Here is a 24,867-nt window from a genome sequence, read left to right as displayed (position 1 = left end):
AAGCAAGCCTTGTCCACTCCTATTTGGCGGAATGCTATGCAAGAGGAATATGATGCATTAATGGCTAATAACACTTGGACTCTCACCTCTCTTCCTCTTGGTCGAAAGTCTATTGGGTGCAAATGGATATTTCATGTCAAAGAAAATGTTGATGGGACTATTAATAAGTATAAAGCATGTCTAGTAGCAAAGGGTTTTCATCAAAAGTATGGTTGTGATTATACATAAACTTTTTCTCCCGTTGTAAAACTTGTCACGGTGCATATCACTCTTACGCTTGCTCTCACCAATCAGTGGTCTCTTCAACAAATTGATGTTAATAATGTCGTCTTGAACGATATTCTTCACGAAGAGGTCTACATGGAACCTCCACTTGGCTTTCTTCCATCTGATTTTGGTCTCTTGTGCAAACTCCACAAATCCATTTATGGTTTAAAACAAGCTCCCCGAGCTTGGTACGAGAGACTAACTTCCACTCTCATGAGCTTTGGGTTTGTTCACAACAAATGTGATTCATCCCTATTGGTTCTTAACAACATTGCTGGCTGTATCTATGTTCTGATATACATTCATGATATTATTTTGACAGATTCTTCTCATTCTATACTACAAGCTATCATTCCTAAATTGCATTATGTGTTTGCTCTCAAACAACTAGGTGATCTTGATTATTTCCTTGGCATTGAGGTAAAAAGATACTCTAATGGTTCTCTGTTATTATCTCAATTCAAATATATTCGTGATCTTCTTGCTAAGGCTGGCATGGGTGATGCAAAAGGCATATCCACTCCTCTTCAAGGAGGACTGAAATTATCTAAGCTTGGGTATGATTAAATGGATGATCCTCTTCTTTATCACTCTATAGTTGGTGTGTTACAATATGTTACTATTACACGACCTGAACTCAGCTATAGTGTCAATAAAGTATGTCCATTTATGGCCCAGCCATTATTGGAACATTGGAAAGCTGTAAAATGCATCCTTCGCTACTTAAAAGGAACTCTAGCTTGTGGATGTCCAATTGCTCTCACTCATGGGTATCACACTTTAAATGCTTATTGTGATGCTGATTGGGCATCAGATCTCGATGATCGTCAGTCCACCTCTGGTGCCTGTATTTTCTTTGGATCTAATTTAGTCTCCTGGTGGTCTAAAAAGCAACCTATAGTTTCATGTTCTAGTGTTGAGGCAGAGTATCGAAGTCTTGCAATCATTGTATCTGAAAAACTATGGTCGTAGTCTCTTCTCAAAGAACTTCACATTAGCTGTACTACTCCTGTAATCCACTGTGACAATCAAAGCACAGTCGCTCTTACTCATAATCTTGTCCTGAACTCTCGCATTAAGCATATGGACCTAGACATCTTCGTTCGTGAGAAAGTGCTCAACTAGTCCTTATATGTCACTCACATCCCTACCACCGATCAAATTGCAGACCTTCTCACCAAACCCCTCTCTCTCTCAATTGTTTCTGCTTTCGCCGTGACAAACTCAATGTCATTGAATATGTTATCCATTCTATTCAATTTATGCTTTTTGTTAATACTACAGAGTGAGTCACTCTTTTAGTAGCCTTTATATAACCTGATGTATTGTTGGATGATGAATAATGGTTATCAATTTCTATCATCCTTGGATGAGATACGATTCAAATCCAAATCAGACTAATGATCAACGTTTATATAATCTATAATTATACGTTTACTCAAATTTAACTTTATGTTTTCATTTATGTAAAACTTTTCTCATACCATATTCAAAGACTGAAAATGAAACAATGACCAAAAAGAAGAAAAGAAGAAAGGAATACTATTTTGAATGTTTTATTTTACAATTGCGTATTGTAGCATTGATTATAAATTGTATACAGAATTCAATTATAAGAGAAAAACTAATTTATGACAATAGAGAGAAGTCTAATATCTCCCTTAAGTTAGGGCAGGAATATGATTCATCCTCGACGTGGAATAAATAAAAAAAACCTTAATCAAACAAAAAATTAGTTATCATGAAATACCGAAGCAGGTTTAGGAGAAATACAAAAGTTATGAAGTAATGTTAGATAGACCACCCATCAAACAAATATGTGAATCATTGAATCTCAGAAATGACAATACCTAGAGCATCTTTAATGTAATGAAGAATACAATAAAGAATTGTATAATGAATTGGCTCAGTGTTAAAACAACAAAATGAAATATAACGTCTAAATTAAATGACCTTAAAGTTAAAAAGCAAAGACCTATAAGATTGATGCGTGCAGTAATCAGAGGGAGTGAAACCAAGTTTGGAATTCAGAGTGTTAGAGAATAACGAGGTGGTTTGATGTATTATACCACTAGATTCATAGAAATAACTTATCATAAATTCAACCACTATTATTATTGAATCCAATAATTTTGACTTTTGTAACAAATTTCCTTTCAACAAAATTAACAAATCCTTGTAAAAGAGATTGTCTTTCATCCTTTGAAGACATTTGAAAAACTCAAATAAATCTAGTACGTTCAATAATAAGAAAAAAAATTGAAAATTGTTAATGGAAAAAGTTAATTTCTTTTGTTTAGCCTTATGACAAGTATTGCAAACAATAGCTTTAGTAAAATTCAAAATGGAATAATGTTGTTTCATGCGTGACATTCTTTTACTTACTAGATAAATGTCCTAATTTGAAGTGCCAATTGAAATAATTAGAGAGATTGAATATAACAAAAATGCATTACTGCGAATACTGGAGATTGGCTTGATTTATACAAATAGGCTTCAATATTAATTCCTTTTGATGAAAATGTGAACTTGTCTTGTATAAGACATGTGTTAGCCTAGCCATGGAGTAATGCATGAACTTAGTTAATTTAGAAATAGAGATCAAATTGAATTTGAAATTTAGTAAATATAACACATCAGTATATACAAAAAAGTCTAAATGTGTATGATACCAAAATATTCAACAATCAATCATTCTTCATTGGGAAGTCTAATAAAGATGGATAAAATTGTATATATGTAAAAAAGAAGAAGCAATCTGTATCTCTTTAGTCAAGAAGTCAAGTACTGAAAATAAGGTAGTCATGAATTATATTTTTACCCTTAAATATTAATGGATACTTTCTTATTTTTATTTTTTATTGTAAATCCTAAATAAGGTTATTTATAATTCATATATTAAAATATAAATCCAAATACATTTTTATTATGTTAAAGTATAATTCAAACAAAGTTATCATAATATATTAATAAAAATAAAATTATTTTTTCTAAAAAATAAATTAAAGTAAGTTATACCATAAAATATAAATTTTTAAAAAAAACCTTTGTTTTAATTTTTTTAATCATATAATAATTATACAAGTTAAGTAAAAATATACAATTCTTAAATTATTAATACTTTCTTATCAGTAAATTTACTTTAATCAATCAATTATAAAATATTTAAATAAAAATAACTAACAATATGCAGGGGATATCTAAATTCAAATTTGCTTTTAATTATCCTTATCAACCAATGACAAATAACTTAAATAGATATCAGTATTTGGTTGAAGTCAAAATAACAATAATAAACTTACATAAAACTAAAATCAGTAGAAAGAAGTTACAAAAACAATTTTAATTACTCGGATGTTATCCATCTTAGTAGAGGTGTATTAATCTGATACTTATTTGTTAAAAAGTGTTAATTGCATCCCAATTTTTGAAAAAGTGCTTCAATTAAGTCCCTTTCAGACAAAGATGACTAACGCGGTTAATAACATGCCATGTGTTTTTTTTTTTTAATTTTTAAAATTTTTTTTGCACAAAAACAAACGTCACGTGTCAGGTCCCTAGTATGACACGGGACATTGTCAGTGTCACGTGGTAATGCAATGTCACGTGTCAGTGTCACCATCAAATGTTATTTTGTTCATTTCAATTTGGTCCCCATATATCTTTCAATGACTCAATTTAGTTCCTACTTATGTATCTCTATCTCTCATTCAATTTTGAACCAATTTTTTTTAATAATTAAAATCCAGCTTTTATAAAATTAAAACTAATTAAGTATAAATACTTTTTCAAAAATTAAGTATTGATATTTATATTAAAATTTAGTGATAAAAGTCATTTTATTAAGTCATTTTTAATAAAAAAATTAGTATAACGTTCATACAAATAAAAATTTTGGTTTAAAATTAAGGAGAAACAATATTATTCTATTTTAAAAAAAAAGTAATAATTAACAAAACATGAGTACTCATTAAAAATTAATTAATAAAATAATATGTTAAAAAGTTATTTTTAATAAAAAATATTAGTATAACATTTATACAAATAATCAATTTGGTATGAAATTAGAGAAGAACAATATAAATATCAATACTTAATTTTGTAAAAATATTTATACTTAATTAGTTTTAATCTTTAAAAGAATGGATTAGAAAAATATTTTAATTATTAAAAAAATTGAATCTGATACACATAAGTATGGACTAAATTGAATAAAAAAGAAATATATAGGAACTAAATTGAAATTAATATGACATTTGATAGTGATATTGACATGTGGTTGTAATGCCACATGGCATTACAATACCATATGTCACACCAGGGACTTAATGTCACATGTCACACCAAAGATCTCACATGTGACTTTTTTTTTTACAAAAAAAATTAAAATAAAAAAATCATATATTGACACGTGGCAAGTCATTAACAACGTTAATGTAACGTCCCATTTAATTATTAAGCGAAATTAAAGGAAAACGTCACACAATATAAGTACTGTAGCGTAGTCCCGGGGCCCTTAACGCAACCTCGACAAAATTCGGGTACACCACGATGCCAAGGAAAGCTGAATACGAATACAACGTAGAATGTAGCGTAGAAATACGGAAAGAGATACATGGGCCATAGCCCTAAATAAAACACAAGAAAAACTCCAGCCCAGATGGCTAAGCAGCGGAATCACCATTCGCTTGTTGACCATGAGAACCTCGCCCAACTGCTCCCATCAACCAAGTTGATGATCATCGCAAGGAAAAACGGCCACATACAACACAAACATGTAACGAAACGGGTAAGCTAGAGCCAATCAACATATTCAACATGCAATCAAATATATTTTCCTCATCTCATCCACATAGCAACCAAACATATTATGACTCTTCATTCAATACACTACGACTCGACTCGACTCATCCGGATACGTATAACTCGGTCGGATTCAGCGGATGCTTGCACTTGTGGTGGATACCCCTGCTCGACCCTGAGCTGCTCGATCCTGAGCTATGTGATACCAGTGTTACAATGAATCAAAATCTCTCCCACCACAAGGTTAGTCCTTAGTGAGTTTCAGGCCTCCTGCTACTCCCACCACAAGAGTCAGTCCGCTCTAAGTGAGACTAACTGGCTCCTCGGAGCGTCAGGATGCAACCTTACCTTGAATCCTTACCTAGTTATACAGATGGGGCACCACCATGAACACCCACTAGCAGGGGCCATGGAATTACGTCCCGACCACTGAAGCGCGACCCCGGAGGTCTCACCTAGAGACCCCAAGGAATTACAGCCTGACACGGACCAACGTTCATAAATCAGCAATAAGAGAATATTGAATTATATTTTTCAATTCCATATCAACCCTTGAAGTTTAATCCTCATATCAATCACATCTCAAATCCATACCTCCGATCATCACCACCCCAATGAGTCTGGGGCCTAGTCTCATGTCAATATCATGTTCCTTTAATTTCAAACCACACATTCATTTCTCACGCTAAGCCTCATACCAACCCATTCATCCCCAATTCATGAATTATGCCAAAAATATACTTCATGCTCCATTACATACATGTTCATCATCATACAATCATACTCAACCAACATGGATCACTCGGGAAGCATTAAACATCCAAATCACAGCACTGTCTCGCCCAGCATCTCGCTCAGGCTGAGGGGTCTCGCTCAGGCGAGACGTGCTCGCTCAGGCGAGCCTCACCCTCGCCTAGGCGAGAGCGCCAAAAACAAGGGCATGGGTAACACGGGATCTCGCTTAAGCGAGATCCCTCTCGCTTGGGCGAGTTGCCTGCTCGCTCAAAAGTTGAGCGAGCCGCCTGGGCGACTTTTCGCGCAAAAAACTTAGGCGAGCTCCCTGTTTCATCTCGCCTAGGCGAGATGGACTCGCTTGGGCGAGATTAACAGGTCTCGCCACTGTTCTTCACTGCGACAGCCATGAAAACGAACCAAACCAACATACAAAGCATTCTCATACATCAAAGCGAAGGATAAAATCATACAAACAGAAATCCACACCATTACAGACCAAAACTACTGGAAAATAAGAGCTCTAACTACCCGTACCTGGAATAAGCTAGTAAACGACCCAACACGCCCCCAACACCGAACGCACGAGCACAGCAGCTCAAGGAGCGAATGACAGAACTGAAAAGGTAGCGAAACAGAAGCATGATATGGGTTACTTGGGACCCTAGCTGTGAAATGAACGAAAGGAACAATGGAGACGGAAAAAGGCTAGCACAGTACTTACATGGAGTAGAGCACCACTTCGAGCTAGTTTGAAGGTGGCGAAAGACCTAACCCTAGCAGAGCTCTTTGTGTGAGGGAGGAAGGGTTGACGGCTGCTGCGTTTCTGGGAGAATGAAAGTGAGAGTGGGATTAGGGCAGACCTTAGGACCTTATACGTTGGGCCGGCCTTAGGCCCACTAACTTTAGGGCAGAAAAGTTAACAGATTTAAATGGGCCTTACAATTAATAATTCATGTCTGAAAGGGACTTAATTGAAGCACTTCTTCAACCGTTGGAATGCAATTGACATTTTTTTACAAAAACGACAAAGAAAGAGAATATATTCTCTTATATTACAACATATTTTGTTTCTTTTAATACTAAGATATTAAGTTTCTAAAAAATGAAGTTTTTTTAGGATATAAGGAGAGATATATGAGTTTCGAAAATGAATTGATAGTAAGAGTAGATTATTTTATTACAAATTATCAATAATTCTTTTAATCAAAAATCTTTTTTTTTTTCTGTAATCTAAGTATTCGATTGGTGAGTGGTTCCAACCGAATAATCAGATTAGGTTTTTTCAATCCAAAAAACGTAAATGATGAGAAAGTCCCCTTTTTTTTCCTATGTGTTGAAAATTTCAAAGAGAAACGAAAAAAATCACTACCGTATAAACAACAAATTTTAAAATAAGTATTATGAAGGTATCAAATTGACACATATTTATCAAAGTAGATTTGAATAATTAAACTATATAAAAATTAGCAAATTCAGAAGAAATAAGTCGATATATAAAAGGGTGAATTACGTGTGCGACTATGTTAGTTATTTACATTATTTGACGATGATGTCGTGTGTTCCGATTGTTTTCGATGATGTCCCTCTACATGAAGAAAGAAAAAACGAGTATAGCGTGAGTTCGTTTTAAAACAAATGTGACCGGGGATTTAAAGTTAAGTAGGGAACCAGTGTTGAGAAAGACATCTCACATGTTTAAAATTCGGCATTTCTTATGGCCTTTTACGATCTTGCAATGGGCTTGTCATGTGAACTTTTTTTTTTCAATTGTGCTAGAGATATAAAAAACATCTATTATTATTATTATTATTATTATTATAAATGATAAATTTATTTATCCTTATATTTAATGAAATTCTATTTGAATTGCAATTTAATGTTAACTTTTTTGATACCCAACAAATAGCGGGTAGCTGATTACCCGTACCGCGCAGACATGGTGTCTGATATGGTGATGGAGCAAATTTTCAAAGTAATTTGAATCTCTGATGCAATAATTCATCGGAAAAACGAAGACACGACACGACAAAATCTTTTTAATAATGGAAAGAAACGGAATTCACCAAAAATCGTCAATAATTAATTCGAATAATGGTCTATGTAACGGTTAGTTTCTACTTTTTCAAATAAAATACAATTTTGGTGAAAGGAGAAAGAGGCTTTCAGGTTTGTTGACCGTTTCTCAGGCCCCAGCACGCTCTTCCTCTTTCTTTTTCTTTTGTTTTTTTTTCTTCTTCTGTATTTGATGTATTTGATGCCACCACTCCCCACTCATCACCACCTACTACCCTTCTTCCAAACATTCTTCCTCTGAATGGGTTGCTTTTTTGCTTGTTTTGGTTCCTCCAAACACTCAAACAACAAGCGCAAGGTTCCTGTAAGAAACTTTTCAATTCTCTCCTCCCTTCTCAACAACCACCCCAAGATTCTCTTTTTTGGTTTCTTGTCTTTCCAGTTTTTGATAAAAATCTTATCTTTTCTTTCATTGCCATAACCCCTTTTCTTGTTTTTCTTTAATCTTTTTTTTTTTTTTCAGAGAAATGGTAGTAGCAATGGCAAGCAAGAGCAACCTACTGTCTCTTTGGTTCCGGATTGCTCCAAAAATGCCGTTAACCCTATACCACAACTCCTGTAAGTAGTCTCAATCCATGATCTTCTTCATTGGTTACTTTCTATTTTTTGAAGCTTTTGGATGGAGATAAATGTTGTTTTCTGCCTCTCTGGTTGATGCAGGGAGAAAAGTGAGGAGCAACTCAGTGTAAGTAGCAGAAAGAAAGTTACGTTTGATTCCAGCGTCAAGACCTATGAACCTACCTTGGTGGATGAAGTTGGAGAGAGGAAGAGTGAGGATGGTGGAAAGGAGGAAGCTTTGGTTCATTCAAAGTCATCTTCCTCTGAAGATAACAGTTGTGTTTCTTCAACGGGGTCTTACCCACCCAACCATAGGTACCAGAATTGCCGGGACAGTGAGGACGAGGAGGAAGAGATTGATTATGGGGACAGTGATCTTAGTGATGAGGATGATGATGTCATCAGAGAAGAGTGCAAAGAATTGGGGGAGAACTTTGGAGAAGATGGCATGGTAGCAACTACTGCTGCTGATCACGTGTTTTCTGAAGAGGTTGATGCGAAGTCAATCGAGTCCAACCTCAATGCTAGAGACAGAAATGTTTATGTTCATCCTGTGCTCAAACCAGTGGAGAATCTGACTCAGTGGAAAGTTGTGAAGGCTAAGAAAACACCCTTAAGACCCCAGAAAGAAAACGAGTTTGGGGAAGGTGTGGAAGAATCACCTTTCAGCTTGAAATCAGAAAGTGACACACCAAAGAAGTTGAAGCAGGAGATCCCTGTTGATGCCAGCCTGTCAAATTGGTTGGTCTCACCAGAAACTACACCTGTTAACAAGGCTGGCTCAGTGTCTTTATTTCCTGGTACCCCTGACAGGAGCACCCCACAAAGTCCATATTCTGGGTTAAGTCACGAAGATAGGCCAATTTTAGGTGCATTGACACTAGAAGAGATCAAACAATTTTCGGCTACTTCTTCTCCAAGGAAGTCACCTAGTAGGAGTCCAGATGAAATGCCTATTATTGGCACTGTTGGGACCTACTGGAATGTTGCAGGCTCAGCGGGAGCTTCTGGCTCAGCCTCTTCCTTTAAAGGAATTCCGAACTCAACAAGCAAGTACAGAGAGGTAAAGATGAGGTGAACTTTAAGAGATGTTTATTACTCTTAAGTTGAGGGTGAATTCTGATTTGGACATACGTTGGTGTGGTTGTGCAGGATAAGAGAGTGAATTGGCACTCAACCCCTTTTGAGACAAGATTAGAGAAAGCTTTGAATAGAGGTGCTGCTTCTTATGTTCCTCGTGTATTTTAGACAAGCTTGCAATAGTGTGTGGTTTGGGAGAGGGAGTGAATTGTGTAGGGAATCTATTTTATTTATTCTTTTATAAATGTGATAGAGTGTCAAGGCTTTAATGTTGATCATGTTATTCGCAATTCAAGTGCTGTTTATAGCTAGTAATAACAATAATGTTTGTGCAGTCTCTTGGTGAGGTCACGTTTTTGTGTTTCCATGATGACAAATAAATCATGATATCTCATGTACATTCTGTTGTTTGAACCGATGAAACTTGCACCATAAGCTATCCAAGCTATAAAGGATACACAATCTGTTGCACAATTGCACTCAAGTGGTCTTTAAAGACAATTGTTCTCTTTCTTATACAAGTTAATACCCCAAAAGGAAGAAAAATGCCCATACTAGTCTATATGCACGCACCATCACCTTAGCATCTTATCCCACACTGTCTGAGTGCTGGACCTGTGTGCTTGGGCAAGAAAATATCAATTCGCACCCAAATCATTGAGAAAATTATGGCTACAAGTATTGACCAGAGGACTACAATGGTAGGGGTTCTGTTTTGCTTTCCCATTAGTCCTTTGAGGAAAGGATACAAGTGCACAATGACCCACAAGGAGAAGAAAAGCTTCCCAAAGAAAGGTCCCCATGAATCATAGCCATTGTTAATGGCATCAGAGATTCCAGCCACAATTCCCACCATATTTAAGATCACAAGACTTGTTGGTGGGATTAGAAGACTAGTCCACTTGAAGAGATGGAACTGTCCAAATGAAGTGTCATGTGCTGATTTTGCTCTCACTGTGAAGCTAGAGTTTACTCCTCCAACTTTAAGAAGACCTTGAAATACAGCAAAAAGGTGTGAAGATACACCCCCAATGACCCAGAATTGCTCATTGCGCCACCAGTCATGAATGCTAACCCCACTCCAACGAAGCTCTAGCATACATGTTAAGATGATGGAGATAAATAAGGCCATTAACCAAATGCTAGCAAGGTTTGACAGCTGCACAAAAAGAGAACTTTAGTCAGACGATATTGTCAATAAAATTGTTTTTCTTTCTTTCAAAAGTAATCGTGTATTAAGTAATTGTTAACTATAATCTTTCGAATACATTCTATTGACCGAGTTTTTGAGAAGTAAAAAATTTAGTCTTGTTATATAATGAATTCCGCTTATGAATTTGTAATCTCCAATAACTCGTAAAATAAATGAGTGTGTGCTTCTGTTAGAGTGTGTGTGTGTGTTACTAGCATTCTTGTTATGTTAACGAGAAAACCAAAAGCATGCGGTATTCAAGTTAATTTGCACCTACAGTGGGGATGATGAACTTTCCAGTCAGAAGACAGACTGCAGGAATTGTACAGTAGATCAGCAGGGGGATAGAAGTAAATGGATAGACGATGGAATTAGTGTAGGCCAACCTCTGTAGCCATTTGAGTTTTCCACTATAGCCATACCACAAAGGGCAATAACTACTAAAGAAAATCTGAGTAGAACCAGAAGCCCATTTCAGAACTTGGTGTAATCGATCTGATAGATTTATAGGAGCAGATCCCTTAAAAGCTGCTTTCTTTGGCATGCAGTACACTGATTTCCATCCTCTACAATGCATGATAAACCCAGTTAAGATGTCTTCTGTCACTGAACCATATAGCCACCCAATCTGCAGAAGAACAAAATGTCAAGAAGACTCGATTCCTTAGCAGTCATGAAATTCTTGATGTGCGTTGGAGCTCATCTAACTACAAATCTATATAACAATTTTCATTTCAAAAGGGAAATAGTTCATTTGCAATAACTTGGTTACCTCTTTTCCCCATTCAGTTTTCTCTTCATAGTCACAGCTTATAACATGAATTGCTTCCTTAATCAGTACTCGGGTGTTTGTGCCTTTGGGAAGTCCACCATCTTCCATCAAAGCAGAAGCAATGAAAACCGGTGATTGTCCAAATCGTTTCTCTAAACTTTTCATGGACATGAAGGATAATTCCTCTTCCTCTTCGTCATCAAAGTCTACAAGCTCTTGATCAGTCTCGTCATCAGATGAAGACTCGGAGTCACTATAACTGCAGCTGCAGGATGAAAGCCAGCAGCAACTCTTCATCTTTGGCCTTTTATCAGAAAGTGGATCAAAGCCATATAATGCTTGCCTGTTGAACACACATCCAGTACCAACGTACAGAGGACCTTGAATCCCATCAAGGCATTTCATGTTGATCTATGTACAAAGAAAGCAAAATTCAAAGACGGAGTAAGGATCAGTTAATGAAATTGCAATTTGTATGTAAGTTTAGAAAAATAGTCCTTACATCAAAGAACACAGTATTGTGATTAGCATATCTGTCATTGCAATCGATGCCATTAAACCTTTTTGGAAATTGTACATAACAGAACTTCTTTCCAAGTTGGGGGTCCATTAAAAAGCACATAGACTCCCTAAGAACCTTGCTATTATTGATGTATTGGTCACAATCCAGATTTAATGCAAAAGGTGCATTGCTAAGCACAGCAGAAACTCGAACCTTTTGAGGAAATACAACAGTGCAAAGATTATAAACAGTTGTGCTGATATCATGTTCTTATAAACGAATGGAATTAAAATTCATATTTGAAGTTTTAGGCTTTAAGCTACTTACCAGAGCATTCATGGCACCAGCTTTCCAGTGGTGTTGATATCCAGGACGTTTTTCCCTGGAAACATACACAAGCCGAGGTAGTTCCTTGCCTTCCTTGTCCAGTGAGCCAGTACTTCCTAGACATACCTGCGAAGACAAGTCCGTGGATTCATTTTTTAAGTGTTTGTTTTGTTGGACTGAAGATTAACACTTTTATTTAGGGGACATAAATCAATAAAAATTAACTTTTGTTACAGACACAAACCTGAATCATTCCTGGATGATCATCCATGTTGCTCCCAGGCCATGGGTTACCATCTTTCATAACCCACCCTTCTTCTGGTTTCTTCTGAGCCTTTGCAACCAGTACGTTAATTTTCACCTTGAATTCTTCGTATTCTCTCTGCAAAAGTGCAAAGGAAAATGCTCAAGTCTGACATGGGCAGTAGAACAGCATAAAAAAAGAAACTTTGATGGTTTATTTGTGTAGTCCTCACCTTCATAGCCCTGCGATCCTTAACAAATGTGGGGTGCACCTTATCTTTCAAGTAATCAAGTTTCTCAGAGAAATAAAACTCAGGTGCCCTTGTCTCAATGTTATACTTGTTACAAAAAGGAACCCATATTCTAGCAAACTCGGCAGTTTCTGACAAGGTATCAAAGAGAAGCATTGAAGCACTGTCATCTGAGACATAGCAGCTAACCTTCTCAACAGGGTAATCAACAGACAAGACTGATAAAACCGTGTTTGCGGTTAGAATAGGTGGTTCCTTAAAAGGGTCTGCAGTGGTTACAAAGATATCAACCGGGGCTAGAAGGTTTGGCTCCCCTTCACGCTCAAACCTTAAGGACAAACGTTCAAGGTAAGTTTCACGAGTAATAGGGAACCACTTGGGGAGTTGGTCAACCATCCAAGATAGTGCAAGCCAGATTTCACACACCACAGAGATTATCCATAAGGCAAGTGCATCATGCACTGGAGTTGTGATGCGCAAGTGGAAGAAGAAAACTAGGATAACCACACGCAAGATTATCACTATGCGATATGGGTTGATTTTGCTTGAAGCTATTGGAATCTTGCGCCACAATGGTTGCCTTGCCTCACCCAACCTGCAAGAATTTTTACAGTGGAAAGGTTTTTTATGTGTTATGTAATCATGGTTTATTATGAGTATTTATTCTTGCATTGAATAAAGGTTAAAGATAGAAAAAAGTAGTTTCATATATACATTGTCAGTGTTAAATTTGTTTACGTTAATAAATTGGATAACGTTTTATTCTAATAGTACATATATAAATTTAAGTTACAAAGATTATGAGTTCTTTAATTCATTATGGTGACAAACTTACAGATTGTCGTCTTCTTGGTTGTTGCTCATTAAACTTCTCTTATCTTTCCGTTTCTCTTCATTTCTGTAGAATGCTTTCTGTCCTTCAAAATCCTCTACAGAACAGAACAACAGAAAGAAAGATCAGAGATAGGAAAACCATTGTGGTGGAGCATAACTAGCTACTAAGGAGTTAGAGTTTGTTTCCATTTCCAATGCAAAATTAATAGAAAAAAAAAATGGCATTCACCACTTCCGGCCACTGAGAATGCTTGACCATAGTTGTGTTGATTGTAGTCTCCATTTTCCTGCAAAAGAAGACACAACAGAAGCTTTGCGCACTCAAATCCATTGTTAAAAAATTATATGTATCATAATTGTTGAGTAAGAAAACAATTATAGTTGGAGAAAATTGAATGAGAAAAGTGAATACCTGGTCCGAGAAACGGAATCCATTTCGGGAGTGAGAACCAGTAGGTGAGGCAGCAGTGATGGCCATTGCAAGTAGCAAGCGTGGATTGCGGAGAGAGCAGAAGGGTATTACTAATATAAGAAATGGAAGGTTAAGAGTGATGATAAAGGAAGAAGGATAAGCACTACTACTTCAATGTAACCATCACCCTCAGAGTTGGCAAGTCGTGGATTTGATTTTGAGTTCACAATTACTTCATTTGTTCAATTCTGCATGCATGCATGCATGCTCATGCAACTATTAGCTAATCTCTCTCCCAAACCTAAAACCCTTCTGCCTTCTTTCTACACATACTTTCGGTGATTAAGAACCACGTGGTTCACAACATGCTAGTTATTTTTAAAACGAAACACAAACTGAAAATCTTGCTTGATGATGAAATTTTGGGCACACCACCTGCAACTGTGTTTCAGGTTTGGTAAATCAAAAGTTGTCTTTTTACATTGCATCTATGTTGATTGATGATCTCATTGTACTAGATTTTCTGTAAATCAAAAGCTGATTGTTGATCTCATTGTGTCCATTTAGTTGTTGATAGAAACATTACTCTCCACTGTCTTATGCAATAGATCTGGTAATATAAAGGATAGGCATGTTTTTGTTAACAATTCTTTGCATTTGCACCTTTTTTTTTTTGTATCAGATTGTTGGCTTATAAACGTCAATTTTAAGTTGGCACATCATAACTTTGACATCTTTTATTTATAACTTATTCTACGTCCTTTTCCTTTTCTTCTCATAATTTCCCTCACTTTCCTCAGAAAATTCCCTTCAGTTTGTAATTTTTACTTCAACTTGCTACTGATAAAACATAAAATCTTATTTCATCTTTATTATTACCGCCAATAAACGAAAGATACTTTATAACTATTTTATTTCATAAGCGTAAATTGCTTTATTTAGTGACAGCAGGACAATTTTTTTTAAACTATTTTATTTAGACATAACTTTAAGACTACCCAACTAAATAAACTATTATCTATCGAAAGGTTTTCCCAGTCCACATTTTATTACTATTTTTTTATATAAATGAATTTTCAAAAGATTTTACTAGTAAAGTTTAACCAAATTAATAAGATACGAATCAATCTCATAAAATTTATGTCACCTCACAAACTTAAAACTTAAAACCCTAAACCTTCTAACTTTGGATTTTTGTATAATATTGTTTTTTTTTTTCATTCTCACTTTCTTCAAAATAACAACAATAAAAGTCTCATAAATAAATTTCCCAATAGTACTACCTTTATTTTATTAAATAAATATTATTTTTTAAATAGTCCTTTTTATACAAAATTTCAGTTAAATCACTGAATCTAGCTAAAGCTTTTGCAGCTTGTGTATTAGTTCATTTTTGTTGATACAGAAGGAAAAAAATAATTTAAACTGATGCTTCAAACATACGTTGCTTCTAGGTTTTGGATTTACAATCTCTTACTATTAAACTGTCACGTTGTCCATAAATGGTGAAAATTCAAAATATTGATTTACCTTTCATCTACATTTAGAAAGAGAAAAAAAAAAATACTGATATCATTATCTTAAAAATTTCTGTATCAATATCAAGACAAATAATATCCTTTATTTTAAATTAACCAATTAATGATATTACATTAACCAGTATAATCAGTATAATGGATGAGATCATAGTGATTATAGATTAATATCTGTTTAATTTTTATGTTATGGTTTTGGTCTCAACGTGTCAATTATTTATTTAAGCTTTGTCTTATAAGAGTGAACCAGTTCAAAATATGGAGGATATGTTTATCCTGAAGTTCTTCACCGCTTCATTAAAAGACTAAGAATAAATTTAGAAAATTTTAATGGATTTTCTATTAAATTTTTATGGTATATTAAGTCTTCACAATTTTATAAGTTTTCAATTGAATATCTTTAGTTAGATTTTTCTATTAATTATGTGACATGAGAATTATTTTGCTCTATCACTTTACTTAGATCTCACCACATAATATATTTTTACAGGAATGATGAACATGATTTCTTAAAGATTTACCATATTTAATAAAGATATTTTAAGATTAATTAAATTAAAAAATATAAAATATAAAATTATAAAATAAAATATTAAAATTTATATTTTTTTAATATATTTTTGTAATTTTATAATTTTAATTAAATTTAGAAGAATTTTTTTAAGTACAATAAATCTGAGAAATCTTTATGGTTAAGGTATCTTGTAGAAAAATATTATATAGCGTCATTTAAATAATATATCAATACAAGTTAATTACTACATCACATAATTAACATAATAATCTAACCAGAGAACTTCAATTGAAAAATTTTAAATTTTGAAGATTTAATAAACTATACAAATTTAATAGGAAGTGAATTTAAATTTCTTAAATTTATGAGATGAAGCCTTTAGATTTTAGTTAAAATAATAAGTTTAATGGAATTGTTTATTGTACCCCTTAAATGTCTTCCTGCACACCATTATTAAGGTAAATTCTAATAATAACCTCGGTTATCAACATCATCTTCATTCCCATACATTTCAAACTCATCAAATATCTCCGTCAATAACAATTGATCCATATTATTTTCTGCCAAATATCAATTTACATGAATTAAAAACTATTATTTTTCTATTTTCGGAAATAATTTTACAAAATGTTCAATGTACCAGAAAATCTGCTCCCGAAAAGTCATTTTGGAACACACAATTTTCATTTCGAACTCGCTAATTCCGGAAATCTAAATTTGGTTGCTCTCTGGAATTGTATTTCCGAAATGCAAATTTTCAGTTTCGAATTTTATTTAGAACTTACTTTCCAAATAAAATTTAAATTACTTTTATGGATTAAGTTTTCCAGAACTATAACTACAATTTCGGAAACACTATTCCAGAAAATAATGCACCACCCACGTTTGAATCATGTTTTTAGGAAGTATTTTTTGGAATTCGATTTTCACTAATGTTACCTTCAACAATGAAAACACACCACAAAAACATCCATACTTATCTCCCACAGGACCTCACCACCTCCTCAGCAACACGGGTAGGAATGGAATTAAAATAAATGATGGGGTGCAGGAAGCAATAGCTTCTACATTCAATTGGAGTTTTACATATATGGGTTATTTCACTCTGTTAGATTCTGCGAGTAAGGGATTCACCTAGGCCTTGAAGTTTGGGCTCAAATTTGTAAAAGGTGGACCCAATTTATAATTAGCTTCTGTAACCCATTTTTAACTCTGCATACCCCCAATCTTTAAAACTAGTACCCTTATCCTCACCCTTCCTTCCCAACTGTATTACCGTTTCCTCATCTTCATCTTCAACCCCTTTCATCGTATTCTCAACTATGATTATCTATGTGAATTTTCAAATCCCTTCACCTTATCCATGACTTCTGCACTAATTGTTTCATTGCTTTTTGTTGGGTATGGTTAATTTCATAGAAACTTTCTATCTCTACAAGAGAAATTTCTTCTTTTCACCTCTTTCTTATTTGCTCACCCCTCCTACATCCATTGTTCTGCCCTACCTTGCCCTCCTATTTTTCCATTCACCACCTTCATCTCCTCCTTTTAATCTTTTCATTTTTTTTGTTTGCCTTTGGCACCTTACACTCCATATCTGCCTTTTTTTATGACACATTTGAACATATTAGATTCATTATCATTGTACTTGATCGATACTATTTTAGTGCGAAACCAGACGATCTCAAGAATCCTCTGTGTCGAACCTCCTTCTGTTCCTCTCTAGACTCCTCCTAGATCTCCCTACTGTCTACACTCCGAGGACGGGGGTACTTGCAAGCACTCCGACGCTCAAGTCAAATAATGATTTGATACGAGGTGTAATTGGTAAAGTGGGAAAAGCATACCTTTACGTTGATGGAGCTCCAATGTGTGGTGGCTGGTAGGAACTCCATAGGCAGCGGAAAATGGCATGGAGACAAGTGTTTAAGGCTCTTGTAGCAATGGAATTTGGAGTGGTGAAAGGAAAACTAGACTAGAAACTAGACTAGTGGAAGGTGGCTAGAGGAAATGTGTAAACCTCTAGCTTAGGTGCTCTAAAAATAATAGAAGGGTGGAGTGATCTCAACACAAACATTCTATTAGAAATTGGACCGTATCAGATTCATCGGTCCATATCAGATTACGAGGCAAATTGGACCGGTGGCGTACGAGATTGCATTGCCACCTCACTTGGGAAACCTGCACAATGTTTTTCACGTATCACAGTTGAGGAAGTACGTGGCGGATCCTACTCATGTTTTGGAGCAGAATAATGTTCAGGTGCGTGAGAACCTGACACTTGGAGTTGGACCGGTGAGGATTCTAGATTCTCAAGTCAAACAACTCAGAGGGAAGGAAATTCGAACTGTGAAGGTTCTCTGGGACGAGGCAACCCAGGAGATGACGTGGGAGATGGAGGATCTCATGAGGAAGTCTTATCCTCATGTCTTTACTGGTAAGTCTTATTTTCGTGGACGAAAACTTTAAAAGGTGAGGGTAATGTAAGACCCGTGAAATTAATTAATTAAATAATTAATTAATTAATAAATGTGAGTAAAAAAGAGCCTTTATGGCATTAATTGTGGGTTGGTGTGACGTGGAAAAGTACTAGTTCAAACGGTTGAGAGTACTTGGTTTGTGTGAGAGGACTTGGGTTTGAGTCCTATGTATGCCAATCCCGTTTTATTTTTAAAACCCATTTTAAGACTACACGAGCCTCTCGCCCAGGCGAAGAGGATTGGTTTTGAGCGACACAGACTCTCGCTCAGGCAAGTGAGGTTCGTCTAAGCGAGATAGTGAGGAGTTGCACGTGTTGAGCGCGACTTCTCGTCCAGGTAAGGGTTTTATGGGTTTTGAGCGAACCAAGGTCTCGCCAAGGTGAGATGGCCTCGCCTAAGCGAGATGTCGTGGCCATGCGTGGTGCTTTGGTTGTATTTTAGCCCAGGCGAGTCTGAAATGGGTGTTTGGGCGAGAGATGATCTCGCCTAGGTGAGGGGATCTCGCCTAAGCGAGATGACATGCTTTTGTTGTTGATTTAAACTCGCTCAGGCGAGGTGGATTAGCCTAAGCGAGACTAAGGGTCTAGCTTGGGTGAGATGTCCCTAGCTTAAGCGAGTTTATGCAAATTACTATGTTTCTATATGCTTGTGAGTGTGTTTTGGCTGTTCATACCAGGGTTAGGTTGTATATGCATGTGGTGTGATGTTTGGGCTTGAAGGACTAAGTCCAATAGGGGTCTGGGATGTGCTTGGTTGGACACATGATGGGCATGGAACAGGTTGTGTTCCCGTCGGCTACTAATGGGCGAGGAGTCCTTAATATGGTGATTGCATGTGTCGGGCGCACAATGGGCAAGGAACTGATATGTTCCCGTCAGCTACTATTGGGCGAGGAGTCCATAGTATGGTGATTGCGTGCATGCCAGGGTCCAAGTGTGAGACTTGGATGATTTACTACAGACGAGGAGTCTGTAGGGCAGGACTATGAGCGAGAGGCTCATAGGGTTAGACCACGAATGAGTTAGTTTCGTGGAAGCACAGTGAAGTCCCAAGATCTAGTTTATGCATATGACTCATGAAGGACTATGAGGTCATGGTTGGGTGATTTGAAAAGTATAAGAATTGTAGTTATGATTATTTTGGGTTGGGGAATATATTTATATTCATGTTTGTTTATATATATATATATATATATATATATATATATATATTGTGCATAGCTTACCCTTTTTTGTGTGTGTGTGGCGATGATCGGATAACTTGTTATCCCGGAGCAGATGATGTGACAGGTGGACCAGGAGATGCTTAGACTCGGAGTGAGGGCTAGCAGGGGATGTTTTGTATATACATATATTTTAGGTGTTATCATTTTAACTTTGAAAATATCATGTAAACTTGGCGGGAGCCATTGGTTTTAATTCAGTTTTATGAAATTATGGAGTCCTGGTTTTTATGACTTTATATATATATATATATATATATATATATATATATATATATATATATATATATATATATATATATTAAAGTTTTATATTTCCCATGTTTTGGGAAATAGTTTATATTAAATGCGAACTTTATTGTATTGCGAATTTTATTTATTTATTATCAGTAATATTCCTTAGGGATGTTACAAACCTCCTTGAGAGGAATGAATGGAAGGAAGCTCCATGAAAGGTAGTAGAAGAAATGGAACAAGGTTGAAGGCCCTTAAGTTAGGAGGTGTTCTCGGTGGAGTGAAGCTCTATGAAGGAGAATCTATCCTAGAGGAAGGAGGCTAGAGGATATCTAAGGAGGTTCCTAGCTAGCATGACTCTCAAAGGTAAAACTTGGAGTGATCTCAACATAGGCATTTACCATTCAATTCAAGAGTAACCTTTACAAGGTGCATGAGAGCTCCTTTTATAGCCTAAAGGAGATGAAGGATTCAACTAGCTCTCTCATTTACCATGTGCCACATTTCTTCTAGATCTAGATCTAGATCTCCTTATTTTGTGGATCAAGTGTCATGTGGAAAGGCACACCTTTCACATTTCAACATGTGCTTAATGTGATAAATGTGACATGCTTTCTAAAGCACCATTTGGCCAAGGATTTGTTTAATGAGTCATGAACCCAATTAAACATAGCTTTGGCGAATTCTCGAATCAATTATTCAATGCATACATTATTCAAGAGATGACCCAATTACATTGGCCAAAAATACATTCCAAACAAAGGCTTTCTTAATTTTAATATCCTCATTAGCCCATTTGAGTAATAATTTGATTCTTTTAGGCTTCAAAGGATTTTGAGCATCACTAGCTTCTTGTATCTCTTTTAGCATCCCTCTAATGATTGGGCCTTTGTGTGGGCTTGGGCTTAGTGTTGGGCTTGGGCCCAAGTCATCAAGAACGCTAAGCATTTATTTGTGACTGTCCTAAATCTAACCTAGTGTGACAATTGTGTCATAGGTGGGTGGGTGTAAGATTTGCACATCATAACCAATCTTAGACACATTTTCAACACTTTTGCTTATTGAAATTAAATGGAAAACAAAGCAAAGCTTGGAAAGTACTCTGGGTAGCAATAAGTTGGAACATTTAGAACCATAGAAACAGGATATTATATAGGCAAGGTATAATTGACGTAGAGGATACTTTTACTATGGCACAACTAAACCCCTACTATGAATCAAAAGCAAAATGTCAACTATAACATTCTCACTTACAAAATGGTGTCAGTGTCCCATTGAATGTTTAAAATCTTTGTGAAGTATATTATAGGGAGTTAATATAGGCCATGTAAAAGGACGACAAGCTACATAATGATACATATACATAGTGATTTGAAGGAACTAAAAAGATACATATACATAATGATACATATACATAATGATTTGAAGCACCTTATATGAACAAGGATGACAAGCTACATGGAATTAAAAGCAACATGTCACTAGAGATACTACATTTTTTTAGTTTTGTTTTAAATATCATGTTAAGGGTTCTTACAAGCAATCCTTGCAAATTTTTGGATTTTATGCCACAGGGCTTCATAAATAGCTACATATTATTTGGTAGGGTAAAAGAAATCTGAATTAATACTAGCTAGAATTGAAGTGTGAAATTTGTTGTATATAAATTGTGTAAATGATTAGAGTACCCTAAGTGCTCACTATAAATATAAAAAAAATTTGTTAATAATTTATTTTTAGTTAAACTAGTTTATGAATTAAAGAATATCTTATTCTTTTTTGCAAAACACTCATACACAATTTATGATACTATTAATCTACACATTTGATTAGAAGTCACTACAATAATTTTGTTAATTACGGATGGAATACTATTGATGGTAACAAATTTGGCAATAAATTCAAATTTATCTATAATTTTTTTTTGACAAATTTCACATTTTAATTTATTAATACATATTTGTATCGAATGATATTCGTCTGTAAAATCCATTGGTAACTTATAAATTACTGACGATAAAAGTCATTGGAATTGTCCATGAATAAATAATAATTCTTATTATAGAAGGATATTTTAGTCGGAACATTATTATCACAATTACTAACAGTCTCATTTGATCGGTAAATCCGTCAACAATTTGGGCAACAAATTTTCCGTCCAATTTGATGATTTTTATTTATATATATTAAGAGAAAATGAGTGAGAAGAAGAAGAGAAGAGAAAAAGAAAAGAAGAAGAAGAAGAGGAAGAGGAAAGACCTGAAGACAAATAAGAGGAGGACAAGACCCTAAAGAATGAAGATGACCTAGAGGTGGTGGTGGCGTGGGTGCCTGGCGATGATGAGGGAGAAAAAGATAAAAAAATAAAGAAAAAATGGAGGAAGAAAGAGATCTAGTCACACATTTTTTCAACGGATATTATTGACAAATATTTATCTACAGACATTTACGAACAAATATTTATCTACTAACATTTACTAATAATCACTATACTGATTAATTTCTACTATTCGATAATCCATTAATAAACTTGATTCACCAACAAATTTTTTCCTATTATCGATCTATTGTGCTCGTCAATAATATGCTATTTTTTCATAGTGAGTATACGCTAAACTTTTGTTATTCTTCATATTATTCACAGGAGTTCTATTTTTTTTATTAAAAATTTCATAATATTTGTTTAAATTAAAACGCGTTTAAAAATTTATGATTGTATAAATGAATAAAGTTTCGACAAAAGAAAAATTATAACCAAATTACTTATTTCAAGTTGAACAATTTGACTTGCAAATGTATTAAGTATATAGGTAGTGAAGGCTTGGTAGTTACTAGTAAGATAATTTAATAATTAAGGAATAACCTTTATAATATTGTGAATCGACCTTACAATTGTCTTGATTAATACAATTTGGACGTGACATAATGGTAATAATGTAAGTATGGTAGAGATAATGAGTTGTTAGCAATAATTAATTAGACCTTGCCTAGATAATACGCATTTAAGCAGAAGATTATATTTGTGCAGATAAAGTGTCATGTTAAACATGAAAAAGATAATTAAGTGACGCGTAAGATAACCTGGGTTAATCTGTTTCTTCACCAAATTTTATTTACCTTACGAGATTGACCAGGTGAAGTGTTCCATCAATTAAAGTAAAATTCATTTATTTCTTTATCTTTTCTACTCAAAATCGTAGAATGTTCGATTGTCTTAATTTGTATACTACGTATGTCAAATAATAATTTAATACAACTTTCTAATTTTAATTTCAAACGGAACTAAGCATGCAAGAAAAATACATATGCTATGTAGAAAACATTGTTTCGAATGAAATGCTCTTATTTTGTGAAATGCAAAAACAATTATAAAGATCAGTTTCATGGAATATCTGATTATAATTAAACGAAATTTGAGAAGTATGTTATTGTGCCCCACACAAATTTATAGATTTTTTTTAAATTCGTAAAGTGATTATGAACAATTTTTTATCATCCTACGTTTTTTTTTTTTTTGGCAACATATCAAATATTTATTTATCAGAATGATAATTATCAAACCTGAATCAATGCTGGCGGTGATGGTTGTCGATCTCCTTTCACTTTGAATTCTTCATAGTTAATACTCTCGCGACGATGAAAAAAAAAATTAATTGCATGTGGGAATAATATAGAAAGACAAATATATAAAAGTTGTGTTTTTATCAAGAAGTGAACTATCAATAAGGGATTGAAAATATGAGATTTGAAAGAGAATTCACTTCGAAATAAAATTTTCTGATGATCAAGTAAGAAAACAAAAAAAAAAAAACCCCGAAAATATAAAAATTAATGTGAAAAGAAAAAAATATTAATCTTGATGATAATATCTTTAACATGAGAACAATTTGTTAATGTCATTTCTCGCTTTATTTTCTATCTATTATGTTCTCTCTCCCATTCAATTTCTTGACTATTGATTGTTTCATATCATGTCACTTTTTTCATACACTAAAAAAAAAAAAAAAAAATAAAGCATTTAGACTTAAGCTTACCTTTAAATTTGTAGCAGAGAGGGTGTTGCATGCATCAAGAGCTGCAATGGCATAATCACTGGCTCTCACTCCCGAAACAAAGTCCATTAACAAGATTCACTATAATGACAAAGTAAAATATAAATTTATATAGCAAATAACAACATGAATATTGAAAGGGTGTGAAGATGGGATTGATTTCGGGAGTAAGATCCAGTGACTAAGGTAGCAGCTAAGAAAGTTAATGAAGATATTGCAGAGAAGATGAGAAGAAAACAGAAGAAGATGGTATTTATATGTAGAAGAATCGATTTGGGTGGTGAGTTGACAATAAGGTATCATCTGCAAGTGTTTGAATTAGGAGAGTAGTATCTGTCAAACAGAGGGAGTGTGTTGTTTGAGTCTAAGTTGTGAGAGTTTGAATTCTACATTGCTTACCCTCAAAGTTCTCTTTCCTAAATTTTTAATGCTCATGCAAATGAGGGTTGGTGCGTCACCTCCCCACCTTATCACCTTATCATGGTACAATACGAAACATTGGTGTATGATCTCAACAACACAACCAAATCTCTGAGGTTCTCGACATGATCAGACTTGGGCAGTTTGAACTTACCTATAATGTTTCTCATTAATAATCATGTGTTAGTTACCACACATTTCTCACTCATTCATTCTTCTGTATCAGCACAACTGCTTGTCATTGATTGTGAACTGTCTGAGGTTTTAATTTGCATATATAGAAATGAATCCATGTTTCATTTAGACAACAAAAAAACATTCCACGCACTCTTTTCGCCTGCATATGTTAACTTGTGAAATA

At 34.7% G+C, this 24,867-nt stretch overlaps 2 protein-coding genes across 2 annotated transcripts; one reads left to right on the top strand and one right to left on the bottom strand.

The window, feature by feature from the left end:
- The first annotated feature begins 7,935 nt into the window (after positions 1–7,935).
- On the top strand, positions 7,936–9,850 carry LOC114192210 (uncharacterized). The gene is made up of 4 exons (XM_028081854.2): positions 7,936–8,182; positions 8,342–8,436; positions 8,539–9,499; positions 9,589–9,850. The coding sequence occupies exons 1-4, from the start codon at positions 8,120–8,122 to the stop codon at positions 9,682–9,684; spliced, it is 1,215 nt and encodes a 404-aa protein (XP_027937655.1). The 5' UTR covers positions 7,936–8,119; the 3' UTR covers positions 9,685–9,850.
- Positions 9,851–9,971: 121 nt separating this feature from the next.
- LOC114192209 (cellulose synthase A catalytic subunit 4 [UDP-forming]-like) lies at positions 9,972–24,309 on the bottom strand. Its single transcript, XM_028081852.2, has 11 exons — positions 23,596–24,309; positions 14,050–14,159; positions 13,867–13,924; positions 13,639–13,732; positions 12,786–13,398; positions 12,554–12,691; positions 12,310–12,435; positions 11,983–12,195; positions 11,481–11,891; positions 10,986–11,336; positions 9,972–10,675 (listed from the first exon to the last, which is right to left on the bottom strand). The coding sequence occupies exons 2-11, from the start codon at positions 14,113–14,115 to the stop codon at positions 10,097–10,099; spliced, it is 2,649 nt and encodes an 882-aa protein (XP_027937653.1). The 5' UTR covers positions 14,116–14,159; positions 23,596–24,309; the 3' UTR covers positions 9,972–10,096.
- Between the last annotated feature and the right edge of the window lie 558 nt (positions 24,310–24,867).

Source organism: Vigna unguiculata, chromosome 7 (genome assembly GCF_037176805.1).
Source record: "Vigna unguiculata cultivar grain cowpea cultivar isolate G323 ecotype 2 chromosome 7, ASM3717680v1, whole genome shotgun sequence".
Lineage (NCBI taxonomy): Eukaryota > Viridiplantae > Streptophyta > Magnoliopsida > Fabales > Fabaceae > Vigna > Vigna unguiculata.
This window is presented reverse-complemented; position numbering and strand designations above follow the sequence as displayed.